At 60.1% G+C, this 22,126-nt stretch overlaps 1 protein-coding gene across 2 annotated transcripts; it reads right to left on the bottom strand.

Annotated features, from left to right (window-relative positions):
• Positions 1 to 45: 45 nt before the first annotated feature.
• On the bottom strand, positions 46 to 18,404 carry RHBDF1 (rhomboid 5 homolog 1). 2 transcript variants are annotated; one of them, XM_068967290.1, is made up of 18 exons: positions 18,322 to 18,404; positions 6,778 to 6,916; positions 6,578 to 6,708; positions 5,504 to 5,717; positions 4,877 to 5,086; positions 4,678 to 4,800; positions 4,445 to 4,602; positions 3,732 to 3,989; positions 3,521 to 3,632; positions 3,322 to 3,396; positions 3,027 to 3,188; positions 2,212 to 2,312; positions 1,985 to 2,048; positions 1,515 to 1,609; positions 1,246 to 1,321; positions 1,080 to 1,180; positions 834 to 987; positions 46 to 661 (listed from the first exon to the last, which is right to left on the bottom strand). In XM_068967290.1, exons 2-18 carry the CDS (start codon positions 6,892 to 6,894, stop codon positions 242 to 244), a joined length of 2,571 nt encoding a protein of 856 aa, XP_068823391.1. In that variant the 5' UTR covers positions 6,895 to 6,916; positions 18,322 to 18,404; the 3' UTR covers positions 46 to 241. The 2 variants fall into 2 exon arrangements, with proteins under 2 accessions (XP_068823391.1, XP_068823388.1); XM_068967287.1 differs by having other exon boundaries at positions 6,578 to 6,916.
• Between the last annotated feature and the right edge of the window lie 3,722 nt (positions 18,405 to 22,126).

Below are 22,126 nucleotides of genomic sequence, written 5' to 3'. Positions count from 1 at the left end.
CAGCTCTGGTTGAGTTAGTGGCAGCTAAAACGCTCCCGGTCTGTTTATTGGCCACGTGAGGTGGTCGTCAGAAGGCTAGTTAGAAGGCAATCTCGGGAACTAGTGTGATAAATGCCCGGAAGCACGAGGGGTTCAACAGCAGTGAACACGGCAAAGTGTGTGGGAAGCAGGGCTCCTGGGCAGAGTCCCGAGCTGCAGGCCTGGCTCCAGCCGCGGGCACACAGCCCCAGCACCCGCCAGCTCAGTGGAGCTGAGCATCCAGCTCGTACTTCTCACAGAACTTGTCAGTGAAGGGGATGCAGGTGAGGAACTCACACCACTCGCAGCGGACAGGGTAGAAATAAAAGAGGACCACCAGGCCGGCCAGCAGGCCCAGGAAGACCAGCTGAAAGACGATGATCTGGCAGCGCTTGCGGTACAGGTCGAACTTGCCGAAGCTAATGTAGGGCAGGAAGGCAAAGGAGAGGAAGAGGCCGCTGATGAAGCCCGAGATGTGGGCGAAGTTGTCGATCCAGGGCAGCAAGCCGAAGGTGAAGAGGAAGAGCACCACGGCCAGCAGCTTGAAGAAGGCGCGCCAGGGCCGCGCCAGGATCTGCCAGCTCTGGAAGAGCTCCACGAAGAGGCAGGCCAGGATGCCGAACTGCGAGCCAGCCGGGCCCACCTGGGGGCACAGGGGGCCCTGAGCCAGTGGCCGGGGCAGGCAGCCCGCCCGCCCCCCTCCCTTGGCCCAGGGTGGGTCAGGACAGGAGCCCCAGGCGGGACAGGGCACAGCAGGAACTCGGGTCTGCTGGACCCAGTTCATGCTGGGCAGCACATGGCAGGGGCAGCCTTACCTCTGCCCGGTATGGCAGGAAAATGGCACTAGCCAGGTTACCAGTGACGCCACTGAGCAGGTAGATGATGGCTATGCGGTGCCAGCCCGCCAGCTTCTCCAGGTCTCGCAGGACTGTCATCTGGAAGCAGACGGACACCAGGCAGTGCAGGACCCTGTGGGGAGGGGGCACTCAGCAAGGAGCACTGACCAGCTAGTCCTGGGGTCCACCTCCCCCAGCCCCCGCAGCCCACGTGGTGTCACTTGCCCAGCATGCAAGAAGAGGGACAGCCACAGGCGGTAGAACTGGTCAGGCACCTCGGGGTTGAGGAAGGGCAGGAGCCCGCACACGTCGTCCATGCAGTGCACCTGTGCAGAGTGGCCATGAGCGCCCGCCACAGTGGCACACGGAGGGCCCTCCCCCGGAGGCCTACCTGGGAGCAGAGTGTGGCCTCCTCGTGGAAGTAGCCCCTCATGAAGTCACAGTACTCCCGGGAGGTGATCTCACACCTGGAAGGCCAGGCCAGAGCTGGGAGGACGCCCAGGCTCAGGTTTCCACCCCACTCGCCCACCTTCTTGGCCTGGATAGGTCCGGCCCCTTCCTCACCCCATGCCCCCCGGCATCCTGAGTCGTTTTGGACTGGATATGGGAGCAGGCCTCAGCCCCAGGGTGATGCTGTGTCCAGGACCGGGGCACCCCTACCTGCCCTTGGTGCCGATGCAGCAAGGCCGGCCCGTGATGACGCAGTCCATGTGAGGGTGGTTGGTGTGGTTCCCAGCACTGCTTTTGGTGCAGATCTGGGTCACAAATGGGGATGAGTTGGGTCAAGGTCACCCCTAATCTTGGGCTCCACACCATGCTTGGTTGGAGCAGAGATGGACAGGCTCCTAGGGTAGGAGACAGGCCCCGTTGGCCTCAAGCAGGTCACAAACGCCGGGCCTCAGGGCATCTGTCAAACTGGCATGATGTCATTTGACCTCTTAAGGCTCCACCTGGTTCTACTTAGAGAGGGAGGCTGTAGTGGATGGGCCGGCTGGCTGAAGGCCAGGGCAGAGCATCTGAAAACAGGGTGGTCCCTCAGGGGAGACCTCTGGCATCACTGATGGGTGAGGTGTGGATTTCTCCCCAACACAGTAAGGTGGTTCCCGAACAATCCCTCCACACCAGCTCACCGGCCACTTGGTGATGTCATCTGGCCACTCATGGGGGTCCTCAGAAGAAGGCTCATCACACACCCTGCACGAGCCCAGGGTGTGGTCAGACCTCACTCTGTGCCCTTGGCTTAGCACCCTCCCACCCTACTGGACAATAAGGAGAGCAATTATACCTCCCTCCACCCCCACTCCCAGGGGAGACATGGACGAACGGAGGTGGAGCGGGGGCAGGCAGCAGGACTGACCTGGGATCCTGGTGGCAGACAGAGCCGTACCGCCTCTTTTGGCCAGCAAGGTCTGGGGCACTGGGATGCAGAGGCCACTTCACCCACACTGCCAGTGTGGACTGTGGGAGGACATGGGCTCAGCCCTGGTCAGAGCCCACCATCCCACTGTCTCCAGAAGGCCGGGATCAGAGACCCTGAGCTCCTCCCTCTGGCTCTACACACCCGCGTGCCCTGCAGCCCTTCCATGAATTTGCACTCGGGAAACTGCTCGCATGTTGGGAGATTGTTATGAGTTCAAGAGCATAGTTCCTATTAGGTTGAAAACAGAAACCACCCGTGCCCAAAATTAGGCAACTGGTACAAACTGGGAGCTCCACATAAGATGATAAAAACTTGGATGAAATTGTTTAAAATTGAGTGAGAAAAGTAAGGCAATACCACTTACAAAAACTTATGACAGGTGCCCAAAAACAAGATGGAAGTGGGAAGGCCACACCCAAATTAAGAACATGCAGAATTCCGTGGTGGTGCAGTGGTTAGGACTTGGTGCTTTCACTGCCAGGGCCTGGGTCGGATCCCCAGTCCAGAAACTAAGATCCCCAAGCCCTGCCGCTCGGCCATTAAAAAATAAAATAAAATTAACCACACACAGCCTGCAGGGGGAGCAGCCGGAGACGGAGGGATGGGATAGAAGGAAAGACTGAGGCGAGGGGCCTTGCACAGACGGACTGCATCGTGTGCTGAGAACCAGGGGTTTAGGACAACTCAACCAGCTCTGCCTGAGTCCCAAGGTGCAGACAAGGGTGAGAGCTGAGCTGCGGGGGGGCACTCACCGAGCACTCCTCCTCCGAGGTCTGCACGCAGCCTGACCGGTCGTTACGCACGCAGCAAGCCGAGTGCTTCTCGCGCTCGCGCGCAGCATGGATGAAACTATGCACCTGCGGGTCCTGGCGCATGCACGGCGAGAACTTGGCACCCAGGTGAATGAGGGCCTCCTGCGGGGAGGACGATGCGCAGCTGCGGCTGGGCCTCTGGGAGCCCAGGGCCGGCCCCGCCCCGCCCCGCCCCGCCCCGCCCTCACCGGGCCCCGCCCCGCCCTCACCGGGCCCCGCCCCGCCCTGCCCTCACCGAGCTGGGCCCGATCCAGAAGTTCTCCTGCTGCACGTACTTGACATTCTCGTAGACCCCACGGTTGCGCAGTACCTGGGAGGTGGAGAGAAAGATAAGACAGAGCTCAGTCGCGCCTCCTCCCGTCAGAGTGGCCGGGAGGGAGCCCAGACTTCGTAGCGCGGGGCCAGGAGGGCACCCGGAGGGCGCCGGGGCTCACCGAGTCTACGGTCTCGTGCTGTGAGAATCCCACGGGCGCCACGCCATAGATGCACACGGCTAGAATGGTGACGAGCGAGTGCACGAAGGTGAGCCAGTAGGTGAAGAAGGGCCTGTGGGGCAAAGCGTCAGCAGAGGCGCCATCCCCAACCTGGAGCGCCCGCGCCCACCCGGAGCCATGCCTGCCCTAAACCCCTCCCCTCGTGGCCTACCTGTGGTCGTCCATGTCCTCAATCTGGCGTTTGACATAGCTGTCGATTCGCTTGCGGTAAGTGCGGTTGGTTAGCCGGCCCACCATGCCCAGCCCGTACGGCCGCTTCTCCCTGGCAAACAACTTGCGCACCGGCATCGCGATGCGCTGGCCCCGCCGCTGCCCCGCCGTGCTCACCACCTCCTGCCGCAGCCGCACTTTGGGCTGCGGGGCCGCTGCGCCGCCCTCCTTCTGCTTGCGCCAGCCACGTTCCAGGGGTCTGGGGAGGGGAGCACTGTCACCACCAGCCCCAGAGCTCCCACACGCTGCAGTCCATCCCTGGCGGGGCCAGGACGACCCACCAAATCTGTTCTGCTCCCATGTGTGACAGGCTGAAGTCAGCCCCGCAGAGCAGAAGCAGAGCGCCCGAGCCACTCCCGGGATGGCAGGCAGGTGGGGTCAGACCTACATCTGTGAGTATTAACGACGCCACCTCCTCGTCCGCTGGATCCTCTCCAGGCTGTGGGCTCTGGGACCGCCATCCTCCTCCAGGGATGAGCAGCCCAATTTGAATGGTGCCCAGTCCTGGGGCCCCCAAACCTAGTCGCCAAGCTGGGTTCCCAGTCCATGAGATGACCTCCCCCCCGGGGGTCCCCTTGGGCGTCATGCCTTGGAGCAGCTGCTCCTGACAGCCGGGGGGTGTTTCCCCCATGGAGCTCGCCGGGAGGCACTCACAGCATCAGGTGGCTGCGCTCCAGCTCGCTGCGGTCCAGGGCGCCGCCCGTGAGGTCCACCTGCTCTGGGGCTCTCTCCCAGTCTTTAAGCGCTGCCTCCGATGGGGACTCAAATACCTCGTCTGGGTAAGTGGACAGCTCCTCGTGGAGGACACCTTCCTGAGCAAACACGCGCAGTCAGCGTGGGAACCTTACTTAGGCAGAGGGGTCAGGGTGATGGCGCCAGGCTCTTACCCGGGCAAAGAAGGACGTGTCCAGCTCGTCAGGGAAGTCAGCGGTGTCCTCCTCCAGGAAGCTGGCAGGAGTGAAGCTTCGGCGCTGGGCGCGGCGTAACGTGCCATCCCTAACCGAGCGACCCTGCCAGCGAGGGAGTAAGCGCGCAGCTCCGTGCAACCGACTCGCCCCCAAACCCCACCTGGGCCCCTGCACCCACCTTCACCAGCGCAGCGGCTGCCCGGAAGCTCATCTTGGCCACCGACTCGCGCTTGCGCCGCCGCGGGAGCCGGTTGAAACCGGAGCGGGAGCTGGAGAAGGAGCAGAGGGAGGCGGCACCCGGCGTGACGGGCGTGTGCGGGGCGCTCGGGCCGTCGGCGGCATCATCCGCCAAGCGGAAGGCCCGGCCCCGGGCCAGGGGGTCTACGATCTGGAGGAAGGGAGGAGATGCCGGAGTTGGGGCTGGTCTGGCCAAGGGGCTCTTTCCCCACCCCAGACCCCACTGTGGAGAACACAGCTGCTGCTCAACCCCCCACCCAGCAGGCCCCTGGACAGCTGAATGGGTTCCGCCGCAGCCCAGTGCACCCAGGACCCCCTCTGCGCCTGCGTTTGTGTCACAGCGCTGTCCATCCCACGATGCTCCCAGTCCAGACGCTGGCCAAGGCTCAGGCCCAGGTCCCTGTCTTCCCTCAGGAGCCCCTCATCCCAGAGAGCGTCTTAGGTGCCTTTACAGCAGCACCCAACCACCATCCGAATCCAGGAGCTCCCAGGGGCCACTTTGCCCAGGCTGGCTGTGTCCGCGGCCCAGCCCAGAGGAGCTGAGTGAGGGGCCCAAGGGAGGGCGTACCTTCTGCATGCCCAGCTGGCACGGCCCCACATACAGAGGAGGCGGTGTCTCGGTGCTGGTCAGCGACACGTTGTCCTGGCTAGGCAGGTCTAGCTCGCGGATGACCTGGGGCTTCAGCTTCCCGTAGCGCTGGCTGCAGTGGCGGATGCTCTTGCGCTGCCACTTCTGGGTGCTGTCACTGTCCTTGCTCACTCCAAACCAGTCGGCCGTGCCCCTGCCAGGGGAGGAGCTCAGCGAGGGTGCCCGGCTGTCCCCTCCCCCGGCCCGGGCCTCAGAGGTGTTCCCCCTCGGCATCCCTGCCGCAGGCCTCCAGACCCTCCAGGGGCCCAGGTGGACTGTGGCTGATCAAGGAGAGAAGAGGGTTCTGGCTCTGGCCACCCCTGCACGGTCAGCCAACTCCAAACTGCCACCAGAGACGGCAGGCCTGGGTGAAACAGGTGAGTGTTTCACACAAGCCCTCTCGCCATCCTTGAGGCAAGGATTTCTGGAGAGACACCAAGGCTGGACGGAGGTCAGAGTTCAGCCAGCCAGAACATGGCCACGAGCAGCAGCTGGGCCTGGCACACAGCAGAACCCAGGAAGCGGGTGCCGCAGCCCCGAGCAGGCTGCCCACAGCCCTCAGACATGCAAGCAGAAACGCTGCTGCGCCTGCCGTCAGGAGCCCCAGGGACACCAGCAACGCTGGCAGCTCCGGGGGCGCACAAGCCATGCTCACGCTCGCGGAAGCCAGCACACGCCTGCCCTGGTACCTGAGCAGGGACCGAGAGAGACGGGCACTGCGGGAGGGCCCTGCGGGCAGCGGGGGTCCCGACGGAGGCAGAGTGTGGACGTGCCCAGAGCACACCCGGCGGCTGTCCGGGGCCAGAGCGTTGAGTGGGGAGACAGAGAGGAGAGAGAAGGTGCTGGGGGCAGAAAAAGGGGCAGGCAACAGCAGCCAGCCCCAGAGCAGGGGAGCAGGGATGCACGATCGAGAAGGCCCCCGCCCCGCTCCCAGCCCTGCGGCCTGAAGGGACCCTGTGTGCTGCCTCTGCCCCAGGGCCCCGCCCGCCCCGAGCAGCCAGGACAGCCCAGTACCTGCGGATAGTCTGTGTGATGGACATCTGGCGCTGTAGCGTCGGCCGCCGGGGCTCCTGGTGGGGCGAAGGGACGCGGGCGGGCTCGGCCGGCATGCTCACGCTCCGCAGGAATGCCTGGCGTCTCAAGGGCTGGGCAACGGGGTCCCGGTGAGGGCACTGGACGGGCTGGACCCACAGCCCCCACTGCCCAGGGCCTACCTGCAGGAAGCTGGGCTCCTCTGCTGCCAGGGGCACCACGGCCGGGATGTCCAGCTTCAGCCACGGCGGCTTCTTGTGCTGCAAGCTGCTGCTGCTGTCCCTTCGGGCCTCGCCCATGGTTCAGGCAGACTAGGCGGGCCTGGAGTTAGGACACAGCGCTTTAATACTGCTATGGGCCTGGGTTCAATCTCGGGTCGGGGAACAGGGATCCCAAAGCCACGCGGCACAGCCAAAACACAACACGGACAGGTCTCTGCGGGCCCCCAGGCCCAGGCCCAGGCCCGGGAGGAGGGAGAGTCAGTGATAATCAGAAGAGACGGCCCCAGCACAGCTCAGCACCCACGGGCTCACTGTCTGTCTCCGCTGTCTCAAGATACCACCGGGCACACACTGGGTCCCCAGATGACAGACATTCGGGTGACAACAGTTCAGGACCCCCCATGAGCCACTCACAGGTGCTCAGGACTTACTGGTGGAGAAAAGAGGAATCCAAAACGGAGTTCCTGCACTGCTAGGGCTTGGAGTCCAGGCAGACAGGAAGCCCGCACGGACATACACTGAGCCAAAGGTTGCAAAATGTGACAGGGATAAAGCAGCATGTGGCATCTGCCTGCCTGTGAGGGCTGTGACACAGAGCCTTTTACCTGGTATAAAAGGAAGCCTTACGTCAGAGTGAAGACTCTCAGCTGATCCAGAGAGCACGGCCACGGTCAGGCTGCTCCCCACACAGGGGATGGCCAGGGCAGAAGCGCGAGGAAGCGCGAGGGCTGAGAAGCCAGCCTGGTCTGTACACGGGGCGAATCCAAGGGTGGACTTCAGTCTCCCAGCCACCACAACAGCTGTTCCAGAGACAGAGGGCCCACTACGTCCACGACAGGGTGCAGGGGCCCTCCCTCTCTCTGAGGCGGGACCACCTGGTTTCCCAGAGGCCGAGGGTTCCTACAGCCAAGTGCTTGCCTGCGTGCCAAGCCGCTTTGGTGTCTCTTTGCGAGCCTATGGGCTGTAAGGAGCCAGGTTCCTCTTTCCATGGGATTCTCCAGGCATACTGGAGTCGGTTGCTGTGCCCTCCTCCTGGGAATCTTCCCAACCCGGGGACTGAACCCACGCCTCTTAAATCTTTCATTGGCAGAGCGTCTCTTTACCACTAGCACCAGCTGGGAAGCCAAGGGACCTCCTGAAAACCACCTAGTGGAAGCGCTGCTGTCACCACCAGGGGGCGCCACATACCAAGAAACTTCAGCAAAGATGCTCCCTGGGGGCTCAGACCATACAGAATCTGCCACAAGGCAGGAGGCCAGGGTTCGAACCCTGGGTGGGAAGATCCCCTGGAGAAGGAAATGCTACCCACTTCAGTCTTCTTGCCTGGAGAATTTTTCTATGGATAGAGGAACCTGGCAGGGTACAGTCCATGGAGGTGCAAAGGATCAGACACGACTGAGCAGCTAACCCTTGCACTCGCACTTTGCTCAGCACCCTGAGCGCCTATGAACTACAAAACTAGTGGAGGTGACGGAACTCCAGCTGAGCTACTTCAAACCCTGAAAAATGATGCCGCTAAAGTGCTGCGCTCAATACGCCAACACATTTGGAAAACTCAGCAGTGGCCAAGGACTGGAAAAGGTCAGTTTTCATTCCAATCCCAAAGAAAGGCAATGCCAAAGAATGTTCAAAGTGAAAGTCCCTCAGTCGTGTCCAACTCTTTGTGACCCCATGAACTATACAGTCCATGGAATTCTCTAGGCCAGAATACTGGAGTGGGTAGCCTTTCTCTTCTCCAGGAGATCTTCCCAACCCGGGAATCCAACCCAGGTCTTCCGCACTGCAGGCAGATGCTTTACCAGCTGGGCCACAAGGAAAGTCCAAGAACACTGGAGTGGGTAGTATTCTTCAAGCAATGGAAATACCAGACCACCTTACCTGCCTCCTGAGAAATCTGTATGCAGGTCAAGAAGCAACAGTTAGAACTGGACATGGAACAACGGACTGGTTCCAAATTGGAAAAGGAGTACGTCAAGGCTGTATATTGTCACCCTTCTTATTTAACTTTAATGCCAAGCTGGATGAAGCACAAGCTGGAATCAAAACTGCCGGGAGAAATATCAATAACCTCAGACATGCAGATGACACCACCCTTATGGGAGAAAGTGAAGAAGAACTAAAGAGCCTCTTGATGAAAGTGAAAGAAGAGAGTGAAAAAGTTGGCTTAAAACTCAACATTCCAAAAACAAAGATCATGGCATTTGGTTCCATCACTTCATGGCAAATAGAAGGGGAAAACAATGGAAAGAGTGACAGACTTTCTTGCTCTCCAAAATCACTGCAGATGGTGACTGCAGCCATGAAATTAAAAGATGCTTGCTCCTTGGAAGAAAAGCTATGACAAACCTAGACAGCATATTAAAAAGCAGGCATTACCTTGCTGACAAAGATCCATCTAGTCAAGGCTATGGTTTTTCCAGTATCATGTATGGATGTGAGAGTTGGACCATAAAGCTGAGTGCCAAAGAATTGATGCTTTTGGACTGTGGTGCTGGAGAAGACTCTTGAGAGCCCCTTGGACTGCAGGGGGATCCAACCAGTCCATCCTAAACGAAATCAGTCCTGAATATTCATTGGAAGGACTGATGCTGAAGCTGAAACCCCATTACTTTTACCACCTGATGGAAAGAGCTGACTCATTAGAAAAGACCCTGATGCTAGGAAAGATTGAAGGCGGGAGGAGAAGGAGACGACAGAGGATGAGATGGTTGGATGGCATCACCAACTCAATGGACATGAGTTTGAGCAAGCTCCAGGAGTTGGTGAAGGACAGGGAGGCCTGGCGTGCTGCAGTTCATGGGGTCATAAAGAGTCGGACGTGACTGAGCGACTGAACTGAACTGACCCTAAGCCCCATATCCCTTGGGCACAGGGGCAGGGCCCAGGACCCAGAGCTGAAGGCTTGATTTGGTCCACCCCAGCCTAGCCATGGGACCATGAGGCAGCAGCCACATAAGCAGGGCTCCTTGGCACTTACTTCCCTATTCCCGAAACAGCACTTTTTGGGCAGGTCTGCTTCCCTGGCCCCAGAGAAGAACCACAGGGCCTGGAAACACTCTACACATGGACATCACCAGGTGGGAAACATCGAAATCAGACTGATTATGTTCCTTGCAGCCGAAGACAGAGAAGCTCTATACAGTCAGCAAAAACAAGACCTGGAGCTGACTGTGACTCAGATCATGAGCTCTTTATTGCAAAATTCAGGCTGAAATTAAAGAAAGCAGGGAAAACCACTAGGCCAGTCAAATATGACATAAATCAAATCCCTTATGATTATACAGTGGAAGTGACAAACAGATTCAAGGGATTATATCTGATAGACATACTGCCTGAAGAACTATGGACAGAGGTTCGTAACACTGTACAGAAGGCTGTAATCAAAACCATCCCAAAGAAAAAGAAATACATGAAGGCAAAGTGGTTGTCTGAGGAAAGTATATAGAAAAAATGGCTGAGAAAAGAAGAGAAGTGAAAGGCAAGCAAGACAAGGAAAGACATACCCACCTGAATGCAGAGTTCCAAAGAACAGCAAGAAGAGATAAGAAAGCAATGCAAAAAAAATAGAGGGTAACAATAGAATGGGAAAGACTAGAGATCACTTCAAGAAAATCAGAGCTATCAAGAGGACATTTCGTGCAAGGATAGGCACAATAAAAGAGAGACATGATAAGGACATAACAGAAGACGAGATTAAGAAGAGGTGGCGAGAATACACAAAAGAACTATACAAAAAAAGGTCTTAGTGACCCAGAGAATCATGATGGTGTGGTCACTCACATATAGCCAGACATCTTAGAATGTAAAGTAAGTGGGCTTAAGGGAGCATCACTACCAACAAAGCTAGTGGATGTGATAGAATTCCAGCTGAGCTATTTAAAATCCTCTAAGATGATGCTGTGAAAGTGCTGCACTCAATATGCCAGCAAATTTGGAAAACTCAGCAGTGGCCACAGGACCAGAAAAGGTCAGTTTTCATTCCAATCCCAAAGAAAGGCAATGCCGAAGAATGTTCAAATTACCATACAATTGGCTCATTTTGCAGGACAGCAAAGTAATATGCAAAATCCTTCAAGCTAGGTTTCAACAGTACAGGAACTTCCAGATGTACAAGATGGATTTTAAAAAGGCAGAGGAACCAGAAATCAAATTGCCAACACCCATTGGATCATAGAGAAAGCAAGGGAACTCCAGAAAAACATCTACTTCTGTTTCACTGACTACACTAAAGCCTTTGTGTGGATCACAACAAACCAGAAAATTCTTAAGAGATGGGAATACCAGACCACCTTACCTGCTTCCTGAGAAATCTGTATGCAGGTTAAGTGGCAACGGTTAGAACTGGGCATGGAACAACAGTCCGATTCAAAATTGGGAAAGAAGAACATTAAGGTTGCATATTGTCACCCTGCTTATTTAACTTATATGCAGAGTATATCATGCGAAATGCTGGGCTGGATGAATCACAAGCTGGAATCAAGATTGCCAGGAGAAATATGAACAACCTCAGATATGCAGATGACATCACCCTTATGGCAGAATGTGAAGAGGAACTAAAGAGCCTCTTGATGAAGGTGAAAGACAAGAGTGAAAAAGCTGACTTAAAATTCAACATTCAAAAAAGTAAGATCATGGCATCCAGTCCCATCACTTCACGGCAAACAGAAGGGGGAAAAGTGGAAACAGTGACAGATTTTATTTTCTTGAGCTCCAAAATCACTGTGGACAGTGACTGCAGCTGCAAAAGTAAAAGATGCTTGCTCATTGGAAGGAAAGCTATGACCATCCTAGACAGCATATTAAAAAGCAGAGACATCACTTTGCTGACAAAGGTCCGTCTAGTCAAAGCTATGGTTTTTCCAGTAGTCATGTATGGATGTGAGAGTTGGACCATAAAGAAGCTTGAGCACTAAAAAATTGATGCTTTTGAATTGTGGTGCTGGAGAAGACTCTTGAGAGCCCCTTGAACTACAAAGAGATCCAACCAGTCCATCCCAAAGGAAATCAGTCCTGAATATTCACAGGAAGGACAGATGCTGAAGCTGAAGCTCCAGTACTCTGGCCACCTGATGGGAAGAGCCGACTCACTGGAAAAGACCCTGATGCTGGGAAAGATTGAAGGTGGGAGGAGAAGTGAGTGGCAGAGGATGAGACGATTAGATGGCATCACTGACTCAACAGACATGAATTTGAGCAAACCCCGGGAGACAGTGAAGGATGGGGAGGCCTGGCGTGCTGCAGTCCATGGGGTCACAAAGAGTCATGACTTAGCAACTCAGCAACAACAACAAACAGAGGGTCCTTGCACAACAAGGCCAAGGGGAGCAGGGGCGTTGTGGAGACTCACTTTCTCAGCCTCTCAAAGCACCCCAGACCCTGACAGATTCCGACCTGCAGGGCCTGTGGCTCACCCACTGAGGTCACGAGACACAGCCTCTACTTCCGAGCCTCCCTCTCAGCTGCCTGTCGAGATGCAAAGAGAAGACTTTATGCATAGCGAAACTGAGGCCTAGGAAGGGAGGCCTTGCCCAAGGTCACATATTCGTGGCACCATAACTAGGGCAGCTGCTACTGGCTCGCTCTACACAGACCAGGGAAGGGACCCTGCTTGGAGGCTCCACCAGCTCGCTATGGACCTGAAGGCAGGTCTGACATGATGGCATCTTGACTGAGAACTGGGTCCCTCTGGGGTCTGAACCAGGAGACCAACTCTCAGCATCCAACTCACACCACCACCCAGCCCAGACTTGCACGGCTGTGGCCAAGCAGGCCTCCCACCCTGGGAGGCAGCATCCTCGTCATCCGCCAGCCCCCTCCACAGGTCAGGGAGACTGTGAGCTGCCCTGTGTGCAGGACCCTGGTCTCGAGCACCAGCAATGGAATCTCAGACAGTACTGAGCATGTTGGGAAGACAGAAGGAGCTCAGAAGCTACAGGGCTGGGACAACACTCTGGGTCACCTCCTTAGCCATGACTGGGCCGGGGCTGCCAGCTGGAGACCCAAGCAGTCAGACCCCTCAGATGATGCTGCGCCCCTGGGGCCTTGTGGAGAGGGGCCAGAAAGGACGGGACCCCTTAGCATTTCAGGTGGAGGCCCCGGTACCGTCAGCCTGGCCCTGCCACCCAACCCCATGGCTCACATGGCCTCATACGCTCCTGGTGAAGCTACTGCGAGGTCCAGATAGGAACCCGCAGGAGGGGTGCTGAGGACAACCCCTGCAGAAGCTTCCGCACACACACCCAGAACATCTAGATGCCACAAGATGGTCCTCCACTCCAGAAACCCCTGCCCGCCAATGGGTGCACACCACCCACACCTGCGACCCTCCAAGGCCCCTCCTCACAGCTGGCTCCCCCGGGACACACATTCTGCCCACGGGGTCACCCTGCCAGGGCCTGGATCCCCCTGGCTTGGTTGGGACCACATCCACACGTGTGCTGTCCAGTCCCGCCACACCAGGCCCACAATGTCAAGAGCAGGCCTGCTCCAGAGCCATGGCTCAGTGACCACTGGACATCTCAGAGTGTGGGCTAACAGGGGCCAGGCCCCATGAAGTGGGGTGATGGGAAATTCCTGAAGATGCCCCTTCACTGGGGCCTGGGAGGAGCTACCATATGACCAGGGAGGAGGTGGGAGGGGGCGGGGGGCACACAGAGGAGCCGGGCAGCCCCTGCCCCCACCAGCCAGGGCCACCGGACACAGGAGCCTCTTACGAGGAAGGCTCCAGCTCCCTCCTGGACACACAGACCTCCGGGTGCCCACCCCCACCAGCACCCACCGCATCTGGGGCTGAGGCTGGACGGCGCTCCCGATGCCACATGGCTCCTTGCCCCCAGAGCCGCAGGTTCCCGGCCTGACCCGCCCTGTGTGACCAGTCCCCCCCCACCGCCCCCGTCAACCCATGCCAAACTCTGGACCTCAAGCGGGTGGGGTTCACAGACAGGGTTGGGAGTGGCTCCACAGTGGGCCCCAAGGACGTGGGGGAGGGACAGGCCCAGGCCGGACAAAGAGTCTGGGCTAGAAGGGGGAACAGCGCCCGCCCAGAGGAGACAGTGGCTCAGTGTCTGGGTCTCCCCGGGCACACAGGGGGCTCTTGTTCCTAGACGGCCCCTGGGGGGGTCTCCCTACAGCAACCCCTTCCACTGCCCCCAGCACAGGGCAAGACCTCAGCCCAGGGAGGGCCTGCCTGCCACGGTCACGGCATCTGAGTCACTCCAGCGACACCCGCGGCCGCCCCCTCGGGCCCAGACCTACCAGGGACTCCCAGACAGGCCCAGGGAAGCGCAGGGAGGGACGGCGCTCAGGAGCTAGAGGCGACGCTGGGGGGGGCTGGGGGCCACCACAAGGGCCGCTGCAAGCAGGAAACAGCAAGGCAGAGGGCTAGCGGGAGGGGGCAGGCCCCCCAAGGAGCAGCCACGGCTGATCTGGCGATGACCCCCGGGGGTCCTGGGCAGGCGCCCAGGAGGGCCCGGGAAGTGGAAGACAGAGCGGGAGCCTGGCCTGAGACAGGGCCCTGACCCAGCTCCCTTCTGCCACCTGTAACCCTGAGCAAGCCTGAGCCCTCCCCGGAGACCACAGCAGAGCCTGGGACACACAGGTGCTCAAGAAGCAGCAGCTGATTCAGAAACGGCTCTGCCTGCCAGTGCAGGAGACACGGTTCGATCCCTGATCCGGGAAGACCACACATGCCGTGGAGCAATTAAGTCCACGTGCCGCAGCTTCTGAAAAGCCCATGGTCCGCAAAAAGAGCAGGCACGGCAGTGAGAAGCCGGCCCAGGTCACCGGGAGAGTGCCCCCACTGGCCGCGATAGTGAAGAGCCCACGCGGCAACACAGTCAAAATTAAACACACAAAAAGTATTTTTTTAAAAACATGCTGGACCTAAAAAGAATATAATATTGTAAGTCATCTATGAAAGTGAAGTCGTGTCCAACTCTCTGCGACCCCATGGACTGTACCCCCCAAGTTCCTCCATCCATGGGATTTTCCAGGCAAGAGTTACTGCAGTGGGTTCCCATTTCCTTCTCCAAGGGATCTTCCCAACCCAGGGATCAAACCCTGGTCTCCCGCATTGCAAGCAGACGCTTTACCCTCTGAGCCACCAGGGAAGCCCTTAAGCCATCTGTACTTCAACTAAAAAAGAAAGACAGGAGCAGGCTGGTGACGCCTGCCAGCTGTGGGGAGCTCCCCGAGGAGGGCCCAAGAGCAGAGCCTATCAGAGCGTGGGGCGTGGGACCACCCAGGCAACACCCTTCAGAGGGGCTTGGTTTGGGAAAGTGTAGCCAAGCAGCAAGAGGAGATGGGGGAGAGGTTCCAGCCCACCCAGGCCTGGACAGGTCACAGCTGGGTTAAAGCTGGAGCCTTTGCTTCTGCACTGAGCCTGCCCCGCACACCTGGAGGACAACGCTGACCAGGGGCATCTGGAGGCCAAGTGGGTGGCCCGGCCTCAGGGCCAGAACCACAAGCTTGGGGCCAACTCTGCCCCGAGGACCACCGGCCACCAAGGTCAGCTGCAGCAAATGGCCCCACCCCAGGATACCCACCCCGATGTGACCCCAGGACACCCGCCCTGACGTGACCCCAGCTCACCTGCGCGTGGTCCCAGGAGGGGCCAGCTCCTCCTACCTCCCACTGTGAGCCCTGATCTTTGACCCTCAGTCTCCTGTTTGACCCAGAGTCTGATACCCAGCCCCAGGTCTCCCTTGGGAGTTTTGACTCCGGTCCTCCACCACGTGCTGCTCTGGCAAAGCGGAAATGAGCTGGCTCCTCTGAGCGTCTTGACCTCGTCTGTTTCCAGCATCTTATTGGGAATGACCCTGGGCAGGCCCTCATGCTCCTCACCCCCCGCCAGTGACCTTCCACTTTTCTGTGGAAGATATGAGGTTCAGAAGGGAGCAGGCAGACCTGAGACCTGGCCCCTGGCTTGCTTGGTGCCCTATGCCATCCTTAGGAGGAAAACGGATCCCTGAGCCCCAGGCACCCACACCAGCTGTCACCCCAGATGAACCTGCAGGGCGCCAGCCAGAACCACAGGAGACTCCCTGCTTTAGAACACCCTGAAAGGACTGCCCTGCGAGGGTGATGCAGGAAAGGGGTGCGGCCCTATGACCGGGTGCTGCCCAAAGGCTCGGCAGACAGAGATGGCCCAGGGGGTCACTGGCCACCAATTAAAGACCCAGCTGGGGCTAACAGGGTGGAGGCACCCTGGGATCGGGAAGCACCAAGTTCAGAAAGGTCAGGGGACCCTTCTGTGACACAGCCAGCTCCAGGGTAGGGCAGGGACTTCGCTATAACAGGTTCTGAGTATGACAATCTGGGATCTAACTGGACCTCGGGAGTCAGGTTGCAAGCCCATCTCAAGCTGTAGAATGGAAAGACCCAAATCCCATCAACAGGCCTGGACAGAGGGCAGACGATCAGCCTGTCACCAGTCAGAGGCCCCAGAAGTGCTCCTGGCCAGCCCCACAGTGTGCTCCCTGTGCCCACACAGCCCCGGGCTCCGCAGCCCTGCCCAGGACACGGCAGCTGCGGGATCGCACCCTTGAGGCCACGGGAGGGGGACGCCTCGCCCCTGAACTCTACTCCTGGAGCAAGAAAGGCTTCAGCCAGCAGAAGCCTGGCACACCTGCCTCAAACCCGACTCTGGCTAGCCCCGCTGACCTGTCACAACCCCTGCAGAGGTCCTCTGCATCCACCTTACAGATCAGGAAACTGAGGCTCAGAGAGGCCGGTCACCACCTGCGGTCACTCAGCCTCCAAGCAGTTCAAAGCCTTGGGCCATGTCTGCCCAGGAGCTGGGGAGGGGGCCATGGGCTCCCGGGGAGGGGCAGACCATCTGGGATCCTCAGGCTAGGGGAGCCAACAGCCCCTCTGAGACCCCCATGCCACCTGACCTCCACCCAGAGCATCTCAGCTCAGGGAGAAGGGAGCCACCCTCACATACCCAACCCAGAAAACAGGCAGCCGCTAAGGAATCCGATCCTTGGGCTGAAAGTAGATCCTGTCACAGACACTGAGGTGGGGGAACCGGAGCTAGGGAGGGGTGGGCAGGCAGAGGGAGCCCCTCATATCTTGGGAGACGAGCTACAGGAGGTGCCCTGAGCAACAGCTTGAGTCCAGAGACCCTGAGAGGGGCCTGGAAGGCAGGCACGACCTGAGTGATCCCTCTGAACCACGGGGCCCCTGGACTATGCACCGCCAAGGGCAATGGTTTGCCGGCCAGCCCGCGAATGCAGTGCTCCAGGTCTGGGCCCTCGGTCAGCACTCTGGGGGGAGCCTGGGGCCCCGGCACCTTTCATCCAGGGTCACCCTGCTACAAGCCCTACTGGTAGCCCCTGCTTTTCTCAAGGAAAAGGACACAGCTTGCCCTAAATAACCCGGTGGCAGGGGCTCGGCCTCAGGGAACCCTTGGGCCCCAGCCACCTGCTAGGTCATCCAGCGTTGTCCCACCCTCTGGGTGGGGGCTAAGGGGGCTGGGGCTGGCCCCACCAGGGTGGGGAGAACCCAGCATCTACCTGGGCCAAACCTGAAAAGCCAGTTTCATCCCTGAATCTCATCTGCCAGGAAGTCCCCAGTGGGGGTTGGGGGACCTTTCCCAACACAGGGCTAGGACCTCCAGATCCAGACCTTGCTCACCCGGATACGCAGATACACACCCCCAAACTGCGCACCGGCGAGGAGAAACTGGTCAGAGACAGGTGGGCCCCCAGCAGGGCGAGCAGCCAGGCCCCCCAACCCAGGGTCCTGAGCACCTGGGATCCAGCCATCTCCCCAGCCAGGAGACGGCCTGCTTCCCAGCACGGGGTAGTGGCCACAGGCTCAGGCCCTGGCCTGGTCCTCTTGGCCACTGAGCACAAGGTAGGAAGAAGCCCGGCAGCTTCCCGCGTTGAGAGGCAGGATTGTGAAGCTGAAGGTGGGCCAGTCCCTCCCCAAACCCCAGGTTCACAGCTACTGCTATTGCGGAAGTCAGTCCCATCCCCAGGGAGGACGGCTGGGACAGCGACGATCCGGAGAAGTCCCACCCAGAAGTCCCACCCTCCGAGCTGGAGTTTCGACTTGAGACACCACCCACTGGTGGAGGCCGGGCAGGAGAGCGTAAAGGGCGGGGGGGAGGGTACAGCTCAGAGGCGCCTGGGGACACCCGGACCCCGAGCCCTCCCGCTGCCCGGACCCTCAGCTGTCGGGCGGGGGCTGGAGCCGAGCTGTCCGGCCGGGTCAGGCCGCCGCCCGGACGCGCTAATCCGGCCACGGGCTAATTTTGCGGTCCGCCGAGTTAGGAATCCGGGGCTGGGCCGCCTCCTCCTTGCGCGGCTCGGGAAACTCCGGGAAGGAAAGTCCGGCCGTCTCGGGGGGAGACTCGTCGAAGCCGGGACGCGGCCAGACTCCCGCAGCTCTGAGCCGCTCCGGCGGCGGAGGGCTGGGGACCGGCCCTGGCGCTGCGGGCGCCGTCTCGGGACCCACCCGGCCCGCGCCTCGCGTGCAGCCCCGCCCGGCTCGCTCACTCACCACTGCCGCCAGCGCCGGGGGTCCCGGGGGTCCTGAGGGCTGCGGGGAGGGGCTGCAGCCGTCGGCCCGAGGGCGCCCGCGCCGAGTCCCCGCCCGCCCGTCCGGCCCGCCCGTCTGCCCGGGAATGCCATGGAGCGAGGGGCGTGCGCGCCGGGGGCGGGCCCGGCTGAAGGGGGCGGCCGCGTGACTCAGGGCTCAGGAATGCGCGCGGCCCGCCCCGCCAGAGCCACCTCCTCCGGGAGGGCGGCGGGGACACCTCTGGCTGGGGGTCGAAAGCGCCTTGGTCGGGGCAGGAGGATCTGGTGGCCCAGCTGGACCGAATCTGATGGTCAACCTCACCCGCTCCCGGACCCGGAGTGAGTCCTGACCGTAGCAGATGCTTTGACTTGGGCTTGCAGAGTGGAGAGTCTGGGAGACAGCCCTCCTCCAAGGCTGGGCTGCCAAGTCCCTCGGAGCCTCACTGGCACACACATGCCCCTGCTTTCATGCACTGAAACACACGCTCTGCTTCTGTAACTCAGCTTGCCTCTTGCATAGTCTGGATCACCTAGATCAGCTAGTTTTGGGGGAAATGGAAACGTACAACAATTCTAGGAACTAAAACATCTCACTCACTCTTGCCCCTGCTTTTGCAATTGTCTAGCCCCTGTAACCTTAACCAGGCTTGTCTGTGTAAACGGCAGGCAGTCCCCCACCCCCTCCCCATCCTGAGCGCCCAAAGTATCCAACAGACTACAGAACGCAGACCCGGAATTGGGACCCAATAAAGGAACTGTACACCCAACAGTCGGGGCTCGGAGCTTGTGTGCAAACTCCTCTGGGCCCGCCGCGGAATAAACCCAAGTTCTCCAACCCTCCAAGTGTAGCTTGGTTTCTCAACCGCTAGTTTCTACGACATACCCGCTCACACTTGGGTTTGCCCCCGGATTCCTTCACCCACGCCTGTTTACACAGACTCCCATACCCACACCTACGCATACACAACTGTAACACTTCCATGCCCACTTGCACACTTACATACATGAACACAACCACTGATGCCTACTTACACTCAGTTGCACTCAAACCAAAGGCAGGACAGGAGCAGTGACCTCCTCCGGGGCCCCGTGCTCCCCGCCCGCTGGAGCCTGGCTCCCCCAGCCGGCGCCCCCGGTCAGGTTGGAGCCCCACAGCAGAGGCGGCAGCACCCGCTGCGTGCTCTCCCTGTCTTAGAGCTCACCCGCTGGCCGAGGGCCCATCTCTGCCACCCTGAGCTGGACACAAGGTAGCCCGCTGGCTGAGGCTGCTGCAGGAAGTCTGCCTGTGTCCCTCTCTCCTGACACAACCACCAGAGATAGACCCCGGAATGGGCCCGGCTAACCAGGAGCCACGGGTGGAGGAGGGGCACAGGCTTCCTCGGAAGCAAACCCGGAACCAGGGGTCCTAAAGACCCTCCCACTAGGTGCAGATTCCTGAGGCACACGGGGCCCAGCCCCTGCAGCTTCAGAGGCCCCGTGTGTCTTCAGGGGCCCTTTGCTGGCCTGGGACCAGGAGGCAGTGGTTCTCTCTGAACAGAGGAGCTGCCACGGTCAGGTCAGTAAGCTAAGCCCAGGGCACGGCTTCAGACAGTGCCCTGGTCCTTGGCCACACAGAAAATAAAGTGGACAAGCTGGGGTTGGTCACTGGAGCCTGGCGAGGGACTGAGCCCTCTGCCTGCCTGCCTGTCCACACTGCAGTGTGCACGGTGTCGGCACACTCTGGGTCCTTTGTGAACTGGGGGACATCAACACAAGTCTCGGGTTGAGGGAGACAACGAAAGCTTCGGAGGGGCTACAGGAGGGTCCTTCAGGGGGAGGGGGGTGCGACCCAAGAACCTTGGCTGCACCACCTCTCCGTCCGGACAAGGCTCCCAGCCAGAGACAGGACAGTCTCTCCACGCCTGGCATTCCCCACCCTGCCAGGAGTAAGCCTGCCCTGTCCACCTGAACGCCCAGCCTGGCTGCCAGGGCCGGAGCTGGTGGTGTCCTCTCTGGAGCCCAGCACCTGGGCTCACCTCCAGTGCTTGTCAAGGCCGGGCGTCCAGTCCAACAGGTCTCCCTTCAGAGGGTGCTGCAGGGCATCCAGAACCCCTCCGTGACCCAGACTCTCGCTCCCAGCGGCCAGGAGCTCGGCCCGAGCAGGCCCTCAGCCAGGCCTGGGCCCACCCCCTAGTCCGTTCCGCCGCAGCACTCCCACCCCAGCCAGCACCACCTCAAGCCGTCCTCAGTGGGTGCGAGCTGCCTTCCCAGAGAGGGTGGCCCCCTCCTGCTTCCTCTGGGCTGCCTCCACGGGACCCTCTCTGTCCCCACGCCCGTGAGACCCCAAGCAGCCTCTGCTGCAGGCCCTTGCCCCTCACAGGTATGGCTGCCATGTCCACCTTGGCAGGCGAGCCCAAGAGTCCACAGGTTCTCAGCCCACTGGGCCTCCTGAGCAGGACCCTGATGTCAGAAGGACAGTGTGAGCAGAGGCCCGGACCCCGGCCACAGGGACACATGTGCCCAGCCTCACTGCCCTGTGCTCTGACGGAGGCGCTCCTGACACGGAGGCCCAGCTCCCAGTTCCTCTTTCATGTTTTCTGAGGCCCTGGAAAGAGGAATCCACTGCAGCCGCCTCGGATATGTGCAGGTGACGGGCCAGGCCGGTGTCTGGACCACTCCCTGCCTGCAGACGGCTCTAGGACTTGAGGGGGTGGGGGCCCAACCACTGAGAGGCACCCCTACCAGCCATTAGGGGTTAGCTCAGCACACCCACCTGAACTTTGGGGGCCTGCATGAGCTCAGGACCAGCCCCTGGCTATTTGGGGAAGAGGCAGCAGTGGGCCAGGCCAGCCAGGGGGTTGAAGTCACTGGCTATTTGAGGCAGCTGCCCCTCCCCACGTCTCAGGGCCGGGCAAGGGGGCCCTGAGCACCCGGCCCCCGGTGGGGGCAGCACTGGCAGCACAGCCCCAGGAAAGGGCAACGCGGCTGAGGGCTGCCCGAGCTGCCCGAATGCCCCGGGCCCATCGGCCACAGAGGCCCCCGCCCAAGGCGGCCCCGCTGCAGCCTCAGGGACAGCGCGGCCCCTCTGGCAGCATTTGCTGCCCTGCACAGAGGCACAGAGAGAAGGCCCACGAGCAGTGTGCTGGGTGGCAGCTCGTGGAGCCATTGTCCTTTCAAGGCTCAGGGACCGCCATTCCCTCCAGGGCACAGGGCAGCTCCCCTGGGCACCAACCCCTTTCAGAGCACTGAGGGCTTCCGCCAAGGAGCCTCTCCCAGCCCAGCAGGCAGGCACACTGGGGACAGAGAAGGCCCTAGTCCCATCCTCCCGCTGAGCACCCACTTCTCACCCCGGCCAGCCCGCCACCCGCCCCGTAGGCCACAGTGGGAACACGCAGCCCACCACCTCACCACCTCCTGTCTGCGGTGGAGCCTCAGACCACAAAGCAGGAAGGGGGGGGGGGGCGGCGGAGGGGGGAGGGGGCAGAGGTTGTGCAAGGCCCTGCACTTGGGCTGAACATCTGGAGAAGGGGCTGCTGGCTCCAGCCCGTCTCCTCCCTCTGGGCTGCCCTCCAAACCTCTCTTAGTCTTCAAGTTGGGGATAAGACACCCTGAAGGAATGTGTGAACTCCTGAGATTTCTACAAGGTCCACGCACCATTCGTGAAATTGAAATGAAAACGAATCCAAAACAGCAGCCACCGCGCCCCTGGCCCCCCCAGGGGGATGGGCCCAACTGGGGCGTCAGCTTGCCTCAGGGCAGGGGGAGGGAGGCTGGGCACACAGGAAGGCCGGAAAGGGGGGGCATTGTCC

The sequence above is a fragment of the Capricornis sumatraensis genome, chromosome 3 (genome assembly GCF_032405125.1).
Source record: "Capricornis sumatraensis isolate serow.1 chromosome 3, serow.2, whole genome shotgun sequence".
NCBI classification, from domain to species: domain Eukaryota; kingdom Metazoa; phylum Chordata; class Mammalia; order Artiodactyla; family Bovidae; genus Capricornis; species Capricornis sumatraensis.
Note: the sequence above shows the minus strand (reverse complement) of the source record. Positions and strands in the feature narration are given on the sequence as shown.

Bases quoted from the DNA above. Each gene is read 5' to 3' on its own strand.
- RHBDF1 (XM_068967287.1), bottom strand. From the start codon at position 6,894: ATGGGCGAGGCCCGAAGGGACAGCAGCAGCAGCTTGCAGCACAAGAAG. The intron at 1,181-1,245 runs GTAGGCCTCCGG...CACTCTGCACAG, and splicing joins AGGCCACACTCTGCTCCCAG to GTGCACTGCATGGACGACGT. The intron at 662-833 runs GTAAGGCTGCCC...CTGTGCCCCCAG, and splicing joins TCCTGCCATACCGGGCAGAG to GTGGGCCCGGCTGGCTCGCA.